Source organism: Harpia harpyja, chromosome 21 (genome assembly GCF_026419915.1).
Source record: "Harpia harpyja isolate bHarHar1 chromosome 21, bHarHar1 primary haplotype, whole genome shotgun sequence".
Classification (NCBI taxonomy): Eukaryota; Metazoa; Chordata; class Aves; order Accipitriformes; family Accipitridae; genus Harpia; species Harpia harpyja.
In genome coordinates, this window is record NC_068960.1 from 18,604,582 (window position 1) to 18,617,806 (window position 13,225).

Below are 13,225 nucleotides of genomic sequence, written 5' to 3' on the forward strand. Positions count from 1 at the left end.
TGTAATAATCTCTTCTCCTGCCATGTTCAAAGGGCCAGAGTTTTTTGGGCTGAGAGTCCAGGCTGAATGCTGCAGCCAGGTCAGCAGGCATCACTTCTCTTCTGCCAGATCTGAACTTGTTTGGCCTTTGACCGTAGCCTGCCTTGCTGCCTGCTGGCTGAACCGCTCTTCCCTCACCCTGATTCACCTTTTTTCAGTTCATCTGGATTATCGACCAGGGTAGGTGTCTACCAGGATTGACCCTTTATAGGCTCTTGAGAAGTTTTCCGAGCTGCCTCAAGCCAGGGAAGGATTTATGGGCCAGTCAGGGAATGATTAAATAAGTTTTTGGAGCCCCTGTACTTCCTTCAAAGTGTTCCTTCCTAACCAAGGGGATCTTTTTAGAGTTTGAAATTTGTCATTCTTTTCCACAGAAGCACTCAGGCTTCTCCACGTGTTGCAAATATAATAATTGCAAACTCCCTCCTGCTGGGGCCATTGAAGTGAAACTGCAATGCACATTTGTACTAAACCTGTTCTGAACGTCAGCGAGCAAGCAGGGCTCTGGGGCACCTACCGGCATGTGTACACAGCAAGCGCCTCGCACAGCAAGGAGCACCCCTGGTGCCAATGTTTGAGTCTTGTCCCTGACTGCTGGGGCATGGGATCAGCCCTCTTCCTCGGTGGCTGATGTTGAGGTTTTGTCCTGTCATCTTGGCGTGGAGAGTCAAAGGTCCAGGAGATTTGGTTGGTGTTCATGGGCATTGCCACCCGCTGGATGCTGGCTGGAGATGGCTGTGGGACTTGGGTCAGCAGCAGGTCATTCTCATGAAAACCTCTCAAGAAAATATAATTCCCAAACTCACTTTTGCTGCTTCCAAAAACTTTCCCCTGGTATTGCTTAAAAGATGAATCTGAAGGGCCAAATGCTGAGTTACAGCAGCTCTCATAATCCTTGTGTTTGCACATAATGTTGGCAAGACCCTTACCCTGTTTGGATTGTGGATCACATCTTTCAGTTTTTTTCAGCGTGGAGGCCTTGGTTTGATGGCTGGTTGTGAAAGTCTGCGGTTTTTTGAGCCTTTCTATACAAGCCATCCTGCAAACAGGTAATCATTTTATTCAGTAGCAGATCTGTAAGATGCATCATTCTGGTCTGTGGGATTGATTTCAATGGAGTCTGAATCTTCCTCCATTTTAGGTGCTCATGAATTTTGCAAGACAACTTCATTTTACTTGGGAAACTTTCTGGGACGCTGCTCAGACCAAAGATGGAGTATAATTATAAAAAACATACAAAATAGCTGAACCAATTTTTACCAGGCTTTCTAAAGAGCAAAACTACTGTTCTCTAAGTGCTTTCTTGCTCCAAGTGTGCAAGAAGCTGAAGCTACCAGTATCCAATGTAACTTGGGTCCTTCAGTCTTCTAGGATTCAGGCCTTTCCAGTCTGTTGGTTTTTTAACAAAAAAAAATTAAGTTCTTGAATTCTTGTGTTGCATTTGCTGGAAGACTGTGGACCTTTTTCCCTGAAAGAGCAGTTTTTGTGGGAGTTGCAGGCATGCTGAGGCGCTCCCAAATGTTTTAGCAGAACTACAGTATCTGCAGAGATCCTTTGCACTTTCTACACCTAAATTACACCAATTTCATGCAACTGTAACAAAAACCTATAAAACTGGTGTACCTCCTTTGTGTATTTGCTCTTAAGTGGGTTCAAATATCCACTGTATGTGGATTTTGGTTAAAGTCAGTGTTGAGTAGTCAAAAGTAAGGCAAGATATGGACTGAGGCCATTTAGTTCATCACTGCCTTGAGCCAAATCCATGTATTAAGGCATTATCAAACCTGTTTAAGCACATACATAGTACAGTGCTGGCCTAAGTTAATGACACAAATTTTCCTCACCTAGTATAATACTTGGGTGCAATTGGAGCTTGATATTGTTTGCTCTTAATTTCCCCAGATACCCAAAAGACCAGGAAAATTAGGTACAGAAAAGGTAAATAAAGTAGTTGAGTACAGGAATGATGGCAGCAGTAGTGCTGTGCTAAATTGGTTTCTTTGAAGTGAACTGTGATTGCAACTGCAGAAATTTCCCATGCTTGTATGCAGGGAGGCAAGGTGAGGTTATTAATTATAACAACAGGCTGGAATTGGTCTTAATGAGAAATAGTGTAGCTTGAGAGGAGCTGAGGCTGAGCTGATGGCTGTCCCCAGGGCTGGGCCTCCAGAGAGACCTTCCCAGGCTGTTCTTCTGCCAACCTTGCTGCAGCAAAGCCTGTCCCGTGATGATCCTGTGCGACTGATTGCCAGTGTAGCACATTCCCCATGCCTCCATCCTGAGTTTCGAAGAAGTCACATTGCTGTTGGCCATCTTGTCTGGGCCTTGCATCCCAATAATCTTGGATAGGCACAGGAGGTGCTTCTTTAGGGTGGGACACCTGGTCCCTTATTAAAAGCTTGTGAATCCAGAGCTTGCAAAACCTCATGACATTTGAGCAAAGCTAGAACGTGGACTTTGCTGGCCTCTTTGAAATACTCAGTCTGCCTCTTCCTTTCATAGCCCCAGGGATTCTTCTTGTTGCCCTGGCAGAGATTTGGGTAACTTGTTCATTAGGAAAGGAGCCTTTGAGAATGATCTTGTCTCAGCATGCCTATACTGCACAGCACTCTGCCAGCCAAACTGGTTTTCTTCTGAAAAATAATATCTTACAACATCGAAGCAATTAAGGTATATTAAAGGCTAATGATGCACGTCCTGTTTTTCTCACAAGGCAAGCCTTCCAGATTCTGATTCTGCTTTGATGATTTTGCATGAAGAACGATAAAAGTCTCTTGTCTCCAGCCCATCAGTTTAGGATAACGCTGCCTGTATATCCGTAGCCTTGGAGAAAAGCTAATGTGAGGCCTGCTCCCTCCAGCTGTGTGTCACTTTGCATTCTTGCAGCAGCATTGGGCCTGCAACTCCAGTGACCATGTATTCAGATGGGCAGATCCCTTCAAAGACTGCTCCTTCTCTCCTTTTCCTGGGCCAAACCCAGCCAGGGATTTCAGCCATGAAGAGGACTCTCCAAGTGATGATGGTCTCCTCAACTTCCTTCCTTCATCAAAGCCAGACTTTGGTGCATGTGACAGGAGTTTTCAGCATGCTCCTGTCCCAGCTGTGCCTCTGCCCTCCTCCTGTTTCCCACCTTGCTCTTGACAGGTTCCCTGGGGCCTCTTCGTGGCCAGTGAAGGGTAGAGGAGCATGTTCTCTGTCCCACTTGCATCCTTTGCAAGCAGTTGTACTAACAGCGCATTGTCTTGGAACTCCTTTCTTCCCTGTCCTACAGCAAAATGTCCCTTCTCACCCTTAACATCTGTCTCTCTTAAGACAGGCAAGTCCTGTTTTCGGGGAGGTGACGACAAAGTAAATTGCAGGGAAAGCTGCAGTTTGAGAGCGTGTTCTGTGGTTTTGTTGGCTGCTGGAAAAATATACTGCTGAATGAACTCCATACATCTGGGGCCAGTGTTTTTTCTCTCAGACCTCTCATTAGCAGAGTTCAATTTTCCCCTGGGAACTTCTCATTAAAACTCACAGCCTGTTCTCTCCCTGGCCGGTGGAGCACATCTGAGCTGGCGGAGCACTTTGTGAGCTGTGTCCAGTGTGGGAAAGTAGAAGCTAAATAGAAACTGTGCAAGAACCCTCCTGAGGTTTGGTGCAATGGGACCAAGAAATTCCCAGGGACTGGAGTGCATCATTAGCTTGCAAAACTCTTAGCATCTAATCGAGCCTCTTGGCACCTTCTGGGGTGGGTACGTGGTGTTGATGGGTCTTTAATGGCCCCATTCACCCTCAAGTGCTCAGCCTTGCAGGGTCTCCTGCTGCAGAATTAGATTTATTTTTTTCCTCTCCCTTCTGCTTTGATGAGTGATTTTCCTCTGCCACCATTGCTTTATTAAACAGAACAAACTCAGTTGTCCTGCTTCAATTCATTTCAAGTTATTACCAGTGGCAAATGCTATTTTCTGCATAAATGTAATTGTCCTGCCCCAGTGAATAGTTAGGAGCACTGATACTGCACTCGGCTGAGAGGAGGTAACCTCCAGAAAGAAGGGGTGTCCTGGCATGGAAGCGGAATGGGCTGGTCCCTCAGCTGTTTTTCCTTTCCCTATCTAAGCTGTGTTCCTGGGAACTAGTTGACACTTTGTCCTGGATTGACTCTAAAGAGTGAGAGCAGATATATGATAAAGCTCTGGAGCACTCAAAAATTGATATTTCAGGATCAAGAAGTCTTTATTTCATCAACTGCTTCAACAAAAGGAGGAATTTGTGTAGTTGTAGCCATTGTGGTTCCCTTCCACCAGACTGAAGGAACAAAGAGAACGGTGCAGCCAGGAGCTCAGACCAAGGTCCCAGCTCCAGTCCTGGCTGAAAGGAGCTGCCTGGTGTGAGATGGAGGTTGCACAAGGAAGGTGGTGTCCTTTTTGGAGTTGTTTTTTCTTTCCTCCTCTGACCTCAGTGTGATGATTCATACAGGGGGCTGCAGGTCCTGGATGCTACAGACCAGGTCTGCTGTGAGGCCGACCTCTGTCCTGGGCTGGACAGCTGCTTGCAGTGGTGGTGCCTGGAGCAACATGAGATGTCAAACATGGTGATAAAGCCAAGCTATTTTAGCAAGAGTTTCTTAAAAAATCAGGTTTGTCCCTTCGTAGTCACCAGAAGGCTGAACTGCTGGTGCTGTTGAAGTCGGCAGGTTCCTGCTAGGGTGAAGCTCTGTTTTGTAGCAGCTTTCAACCAGGGCTCCCTTAGCACTTTCTCAGCTCCTCTGGGGAGGATGTGTGCCACCAGCCCTGTTCTGCAGGGTGGCTCAGACCCATACAGTACCAAATATTTCCCTGGTGCTGTGCAAGGGGAGCAGGAGTGCAGCCCAGAAAGGTGTAGTTGTGAGACTACTACTAGTAGGGCACTAAGGTGGTCAGGGTGCTGGAGCATGTGTCCTGCAAGGAGAGGATGATGGAGCTGAGCTCATTCAGGCTGGCAAAGAGAAGGCTTTGGAGGAGGTCTACGAATACCTACAGGGACATCATCCAGAAGACAGAGCCAGGCTCTTCACAGCAGTGTGTGGTGGGAGGACAGGAGCATAGGGAGGACAACAGGCATAGGATGAAACAGGAGAGGATCAGACTGGATATAGAGAGAAGCATTTTTGTCCCAAGGACAGTCAGTTAGTAGAGTTCGCTGCCCAGAGAGGTCACGTAGTCTCTGTGCTTGGAGGTTTTCAAGACGAGACTGTATAAACCTGAACAACTTGCTGTGATCTCTTAAGAGATGCATCTTGGAGCAGGACTTTGGACAGGAGACCCCCTGAGGTCCCTTCTGACCTGAGTTATCCTGGGATCCTCTATGCTTGCTCTTGTGGAAGTGGGGTGCTGCTTGTGCTCACATGTAGAGAGGTGCAGCAAGGAGCCCTGTTTTGTGGGCACATTTGTGCCATTGCAGCAGGCCTGCCTGGCACTGCCTGATTTGGTTGTTTTGATATGATCCTCCAAGAGAACATAGGTGAGTGTAGGGGAGGTTTTCTTTGCTGTCTGTGCCCTTGCTCAGCAGATCTGTGCTGGTGCAAAGTGGGAGAAGAGGGCAAAGGGACAGGTCCTTTCCAGTGCTTTGTTTTTCCCTGCGCCTCTCTGAGATTGGGTGAAGGTCACTGGAATTGAAGCTTGTCTTATTTTCTTGTCTCACTTCGGAGGAGTGGGAAAGGCAGGGTTTGGAAATACTTATGCAACCTGCCTTGTTTGTATGATGCTAACATAGAGCTGGTGACACTTACTTCTATAGCCTCGGGGGTTTAGAAGTATGAATCAGAGACTGTTTTTCTCCACTGATGCTCCTATAGAAATTTGCAAAAACTGGAAAGTCCCAGTTCATAGTGTTTCTGTGCTGCTCTGCCAGTATATCTGCTGCAACCTTCCTGTGGTCCAGCCTACCAGCCCTTGCCTGGCTCTGCAAGAGTGAGTCAGCTCAGATAAGAGCATCTCCTCGCCTGGGCTTCATGACATGTGGGCCATGATCCCAACCTACATGCCCTTCTAACAGTTCAACTGCCAGGGTGATGCTGTGTGGTTCCTGACCTCCTGCACCCCCTTCTTGCACCAGCATGGGTGTCTTCTGCTCCGGCTGGCTCTGGAGACGTGGTAGGTCCATGCGGGAGATGGCTCAGCAGTCCTCTTTTAGGTCAGAGCATGCGCTGCCATTGAAAGAAGGAGTTAAATAGAAAACAGCTGGATGGGGAGGAGGGGAAGTGATATGCAGCTCACAGACAATTGAGGCAGGATTTTGTTTGGGTTTTTTGTGATTTTACTTTTTCTTCCACAAAGTTCTAGTGCTTTTTCTTGTATTTGTTGAACAAGAGGATTTTGCTACAGTGTGTTCTGTTTCAGAGAACTCAGAGTTTGTACGTTGCTGACTAGAACAATTGATTTTTATTTGTTTATTTACTGCAGGAGAGAACTGAAGCAGTAAGTTTTAAGGCTTTAGCTGTTCTGGAGGAGTTTTATTTAGAGAAACAGCCTGATTCTGTTGCTGTGTGCATTGACACAAGCTCATATAATCCTGTTGCCAGTGTGGGCTCTGCAGTGGAGCCCTGGGATCTCTTGCTCCAGTGCTCAGGTCACCTCGAGCCATTTGCTCTGGCAGTCCAAGGTGCTTCTGTCCAGGGCTGGTTGCCATCTCTTGCCCTGGAGCTCAGCTGCACATCGCACAGGCTTGGCACGTCACCAGCTCTCTGCCGGCAGGAAAGACACAAACTGCAGGTTTTTGGGCACTTCTTGGTCTCGCACCCTGCCCTGTTCCTTCCTGTGTTGCCCTGCTCTGGTGAGGGTCCAGAAAAGCCTTTGGTCCCAGATGACACCCAAAGGTGGTGGAGACCCCTGGCTTGTTTGATGGCTGTGTAGGAGCCAGGGCTCTGTAGCAACAGGACACTCAAGCTCAGTAGAGCCCTAGGAAGGGGATATCACTGTCCTGAGGTGGGTTTGGGAGGTGACCAACTGGTGCCGCCTTAATCCCTTCCTTGTCTTGTCCTAACAATTCTGCCCCACTTTGGTTAGAGGAAAGTTCCGACACATCAGAGGGAAGCAAAGGGCCAGTGATGACCCTGCAATGACTCTCCATTCCCTCCTAGTGACAGCCTTCCCCCACCACCTCTGTGTCCAGAGGGAAACAGCCACCCACCTTTCAGGCAGCTCTGCTGCCGGATCCTGCCTGCAAAGGCTGCCTGGGCGTACCAGCCAGCATCCCTCTCTAGAGGCTGTCACCTCGGCAGTGGGCTGTCTTTGGCATTCCCAACCCTTGCAAGGCAGAGCGAGCAGTGAGGTTCCCTGGGATCTGATTAGCATGCTGAAAGCTGCCTACTTGGTTGAGTACCTTCTATATTCTTTTTTAAGTATTATAATTACATTGTTGTGATTGCCAAGGTAGGTGCAGTTCTGCCGACATAGTGGTGTCTCCTGCTAGCTGATGTGCACCCTGTCTTGGTTGGGTAGAGCTGCTGAGGTGGGAAGCATGGCCATGTGGGGCCAGCCCCGTCCATGCTGCTGGAGGTGTGGGGTTGTATGACTGTTGCCCTTTCCTTGCCGTGTGCACCCAAAAAGAGCTTCTAGCCAATCCCTGCCATCAGCCTGCTGGGCTTCTGAGACCTTGTGTCATCATACTCCCTATAAAGTGTCCCCTTCCCAAGAAAAGCCCTTCTGTGGGTGGATGACTTTGCCAGGTCACTGTGGAGCAGCTGGTTTTGAGAGGAGCTCCTCTCCTGCACAGGCGTCTGGGAAGGTGGCAGGCGAGGTTTATCTCAGTTGCGTTTTCTGGGGCTGGAGAGCATGTGTGTTATCATACAGCAGATGGGCCTGGTGAATAGATGGTGGAGACAACTATTTCCTCACGCAGGCTTGTTGCCTGCTGGGAAAGGAGCCAGCCAGGCTTTGTAGGGAGAATTACAGAGCTTGGACAGGCTGTGGCTGGGTTTCTCCTGCAGCCCATTCATTTTTGAGAGGTAGGTGTTGGTGTGGGACAAAGGCTGCTGCTACAACCCATCACGTGCTGGTCTGGGCTGTACTGTGTAAGGATGGACCAAGGGCCAGTGTTCAGTGCTGCCCTTCCAGCCTTGTGCCCTCTGTGATCTTTGGACCCATAAATTAAGTCTGGTGTTCCAGGCAGGGACTTGAATTGTCCATCAGTCCTAGGTAGGAGTCTGGTGGGAGCAGGCTGCAGTCTGGTGCACTGCCAGTCGTCAAGGCTGGGGAACCGGTGGCTTGTGGGGGACAGCCAAAGATGCGTGTCCCGTGTCCTCTCCCATTTCTGTGCATCTCCGACTAGCTTGCAGGGAAAGCTGTGTGGCTGCTGGGCACCGTGACATGGTGTGACAGCCAACCTGGGGAGAAGCAGGCAGGGAAGTCTCCTGCCAGGGCTTGTCACACTGGTGGCCCTGCCACTGCAAGGGGAGCCACAGACCTTTGAGGGAAGAGCTGATGGCCTTTCTGGGAGGCTCTTTGGTTTTCCTGAGAGCTGTCAGTGGAGAAAGTCAAGCAGGTGGAAATCCCAGCAGTGGGCAGGATGGTGTCCCTGGAACACTGTTGGGAGCTGACTCCTGTGGCACAGGGGAGAGGAGAGGACCGGGAGGGGGACAGTGCAGCCAGGGAGCATCGCGGCTCCCCAGGGCCAGTATTGGAGCTTGGAGGAGAGCACTGCAGTGTCCTGGCTTCCGCCTCCCTTCTTGCTGCCTGGAGCTTGGATCTCCTGCCTATCCAAGTGAAACGGTGCTGCCTTCCCTGAGCCTGCAGCTTGTCGCTGATGCCACGTCAAGCAGGTCTGGCAATGTGGCTCATCTCACTGTCCCCTCGTGTGGTACTTCTGTCTTTGAGGTTATCCTGGTTTTTCTGTTCTCTCTATTGGTATGGGAAGGGACAAGGTGATTTCTTTCCATGGTCCTGTTGTTGCATGGCTAGAAGCCTTTGCCTGCTGGGTAGGACCATGGGTGCAAGAGTGATGTGTGCAGCAGGAAGATTGGAGGCTGGAGGGTCCTGCTCTGTAGTAAACAGTGGAGCATCTGCATTTAGGTGTGGATTTTCTGGAGCCAGTGCTCTCCAGCACGGTGTATGGTGGGTAACAGCATGGGACGCTGCAGGAGGACGGACGTGGATGGCGCAGGTTGCTGACAGCCTTTGCTTGCCTTTTGCTGATGCCTGTGGTTTGATGAACCTCATCCAGTAAGACGAATGGATGTGACAGGATCACTGTGCCCTTCATGGCCCCATTTGCTTCCCCGCCTCTGCTGGAGCCGGGTATGCAGCTCCTTCCGTTTTGCTGTTTGGGGAGTGATCTCCCTTTCAGACGGCTGTGGGCATGGTGCTGCCAAAGGGGAGAGGACTGTATAGTGGCTCACAGCTGTAGGACTTCAGGCAGAAAAATCAATGTTTATATTTCTCTTAGCTGGGAAAGATTCCTTAAATAACTCCAGTAAATAAATACCTGGTAAAGTTCAAACTATGAAGGCATGGTATATGAACCAGAATGAATTTTCAAGCTCTCTCTTGCAATAAAATGGATTTCTTGAGTTTGGGCTTTATTTAGAGAAACATTTGATTTAAGAAGGGAGTTGAAGGTTGTATCTGATCTCTTTGTGAGAGGGAGCTGCTCTTCCAATGGCTCTGGAGCATGGTCTGGAAATGTGGTTGGATTGCTGCTGCTGCTGCTGGAGTATTCCCAGGAGAGTTTCTTGTGTACCCAGCCAAACAGAGGGTCACTCTCCTCCTCCCCAGGGTGGTTCTTGCTGCATCCTCTGTCCCCTCAAGACCCCGCTGCTGCAATGCAGTCTGCTCAGCTGCCTTGGGAAGCTGTTGTGCAGGTGCTGCTGCTTGGGATGCTGGAGACCAGCCAGGATCCGGTTCCCTCTGCGGACTGGACCGGCGTCTCATAGCTTTCTGTGCCTGCTTTCTATGGAATAAAACATCTTCTATCCTCTCTTTGTTCCAGCCGGTGTTGCAGTTGAACTTGCTTGTTGAAGGGATGCTTGAGAGGGAGCCAGCAGTGAGCCCGCTGGATTGCAGCTCCCATGATTTAGGCTGTTCGTTCCTTGGTCTGGGTGCCTGTCTCAGAGGCTTCTGCTGCAGAGTTGGCCCTTCCCGGGGTCTTGGGCAAGCAGGGCAGGGTGGAAGGGGTTGGAAGGGGACCAGCTCAGCTGGAGAGAGGCGTGGCTGGCCTGGAGCTTGGGTTCAAGGTTGGGGCTTTAGACTTGGCTGTGTTATCTGGGAGCAGGAGTGCACGGAGGGAGGGCTCTGGGCTCATGCTGCAGATTTACCTGAAGGACAACTGTTTCGTCCTTGTGTGAAGGAGGAGGAAGCAGAAAGCTCTGTTTCAGCCCCACCTTTGCTCAAAGCTCCAGGAAATGACCCTGAGCAGGGGATAAAGGGCACCACACAGGGCTGGGATTCCTTCTGCTGTTTGTCAGCATGCGTGCAAGCAGGGCATCGCCTTTCTGAAAGCACCAGGAGGGCCGCGGTGAGGGAGAGCTGCTCCCTGCAAGCCCAGAGGTTGCCGTGGCCTGTGGAGCTGGTGCTGCTGCTGTGCTTCACTTTCTGAAAATTGAACCTGCCTGGAAGACTTTATTACGACTTTCTGCCCTGGAACGAGGTGGCTCTGGTGTGCGTTGGACCCATTCCCCCATCAGGGTTTCAGGCATTTGCAGGCAACACTGGAGGTTGAAACTGAGGGCCGCTGCTGACGACAGGGCTCTGTGGCCTCTCTGCTTCCCAGGTAAGCAGGGCAGGAGCTGGAGCTGGGACACGGTGCCCCGCTCTGCAGAGCTCAGAACCTGCTGGTGAGCTGTCCCGGCACTGGTGCACCGTGACTTACTTTGGTTCTGGCACAGAGCTACTGCTCACAGGCTGTAGCCAAAGCCTATAGCCAGGTAAAAGCACCACCATACATCACAACCTGCTTTTCTTTGCTTGGTGGTGTCTGGCGTGGGATAACACAGTTATCCCAGTGTGGATAAGTTGTGTACCCATGGTGGCAAGCCAAAAGGAGAGGAGAGAGACAGGAACAGAAAATGAAACAGAGGTGGGCCGGAGTGACACCAAAGGAGAAAGAATTGACCTTGGGAACAGCAAGAAGGCAGAGTAGGGTGTCACCTTATCCAGAGAGTTACAAACAAGCTGCAGATGTACAAAATTATTGAGGTTAGGCACAGAGGCAGTGTGCTTGCTCGCCGGGGCACGTCCCCGCCATGACAGCGGGGTCGATGGGGTTGCAGGACTGTTTCTTGTGCCCCTCCTGAAGTGTTTTGGGTAGAAGCCAGTGCATTGGCCCATACTTGGAGAAATCGGTTGTCGGTGACAGACGAACAAGTGCCTCGAGAGCAATGACTGGATTGCCGGTTGTATTCTGGAAGCAAGGTCCTGACCATGCCAGCCCAGGAAACGCATGGTGCCCCTGTGTACTGGGTAGCCTGGCCTCATGCTGTCTTCTGTTTTCTTCCAGCCACTCCCACTCTCCCGGCTCCATGGCTGCCGTCCGCGAATGGTCCTGCACCCGCTGCACCTTTCTGAACCCAGTCGGCCAGCGGCAGTGCTCCATATGCGAAGCCCCCCGCCAGAAGCCTGACCTCAACCACATCCTGCGGCTCAGCGTGGAGGAACAGAAATGGGCTTGTGCCCGCTGCACCTTCAGGAACTTTCTGGGCAAGGAAACCTGCGAGGTATGTGGCTTCACCCCAGAGCCAGGGCCCAGCGGCTCCCCTTTGCCCGTCATCAACGGCATTTTGCCCAAGCCCGCTGTGCTTGTGGAGCCCAAGGGCACGTCCAAGGAGGAGGCTGCCAAGACAGAAAGCAGCAGCGAGGACTCAGAGGGGAAGAGCCCTGATGAAGCGGAGCTGGAGAGTGGCTGGGCTTGCCAGCGCTGCACACTGCACAACACGCCAGTGGCCAACTCCTGCTCTGCCTGTGGTGGCCCACGCAAGCTCTCCCTGCCCAAGATCCCACCAGAGGCGCTGGTCGTCCCTGAAGTCATCACCCCTGCCGGATTTCACATGGCCCCCTCTACCCCGCAGCCTTTAGTCTCTGCAGAGATCTCTGATGGTGACACCCTGGCCACCCAGGGCCCAGTGGCTATGGAACAAGAGGCCCAGAAGATACCAGCCTTCAGTCCCTTCTCCCCGGGGCTCCAGAACAACCCTGTGCCCCGAAGCCGCCGGGAGGTGCCCCCCCAGCTGCAGATGCCAGGGCCTGAAGCCTCCCAGCCTGTGGCTCAGAGCACAGCAGGGCAGAAGGGCTCTCCGCAGGGTCAGGCCAGAGCTGCCCCGGCTGCCCGCTTCCAGGAGCTGCTGTCCAACAAGCGGCTGAGCGTGCTGGAGGAGGAGATGGAGGTCAGTCCATCCCACTGGAAGTGCAGCTCCTGCTCCTTGCTTAACTCCGCCGGAGCCAGCAAATGCGAGGCTTGCAGCACCCAGAAAGGCAGTGACACCATCAATCTGGTGGGGGACTCAGTGAGATTCACCCCGTGCAGCCCCTCCAGCCCTGACTTCACCACCTGGTCCTGTTCCAAGTGCACCCTCAAGAACCCCACCCTGGCCCAGAAGTGTAAAGCCTGTGGCTCCTCCAAGCTGCATGGCTTCCAGGAGCATGGGACACAGGGCGAGCCGTCCCCCCGCTGCCCTGACTGTGGGGCTTGCGACAAGGGCAGCTGCTCCTCCTGTGGTGGCAGGGCCCCGTCCGCCCGCAAGGTTGCCCGCCTCTTCCCGTCCCAGCTGCCCACCAGCCAGGAGAGGCCGAGCCAGTGGGCTTGTCCCGCTTGCACCTTGCTCAACGAGCTCAAGGCCAAGCACTGCGTGGCCTGCCATACCCCGCAGCAGTACATGGCCCAGCGCAAGGGCCTCAAGCCCCTGAAGAGACGGGAGAGCATGCACGTGGAGAAGAGGCGGCAGACGGACGAGGGAGAGGCCAAAGCCCTGTGGGAAAACATCGTGACCTTCTGCCGGGAGGTGAGTGCTTGCTGAACTAGTCTTGCTCCTGGTTTCACTTGGAGGGGGCCCTCTTCACACCTCCCCATGGGTCTAGGGCATCGCTTGGCACAGGCAAGCTGCCTTCTGTGTCTTAGGTCCCAGAGAAGGTCTTCACCTGCAACAGCTGGATGCTGGTTGTTAACACTGAAATGTAGTATTTTTAATTGGTGCGAGATAATCTCTAGGGTGAAGGTGACCCATCCAGTTCACTCCCAA

General features: G+C 51.8%; 1 protein-coding gene across 11 annotated transcripts in view; it reads left to right on the plus strand.

The window, feature by feature from the left end:
* CAPN15 (calpain 15) overlaps positions 1 to 13,225 on the plus strand; it is a 61,407-nt gene that overhangs the window by 34,519 nt on the left and 13,663 nt on the right. For all 11 annotated transcript variants that reach the window (XM_052772455.1, XM_052772454.1, XM_052772451.1 and 8 more), the window contains one exon: positions 11,491 to 12,988. In XM_052772455.1, coding sequence (XP_052628415.1) covers positions 11,513 to 12,988 — 1,476 coding nt within the window. In that variant the 5' untranslated portion in view covers positions 11,491 to 11,512. The remainder of the gene's footprint in view (positions 1 to 11,490; positions 12,989 to 13,225) is intronic.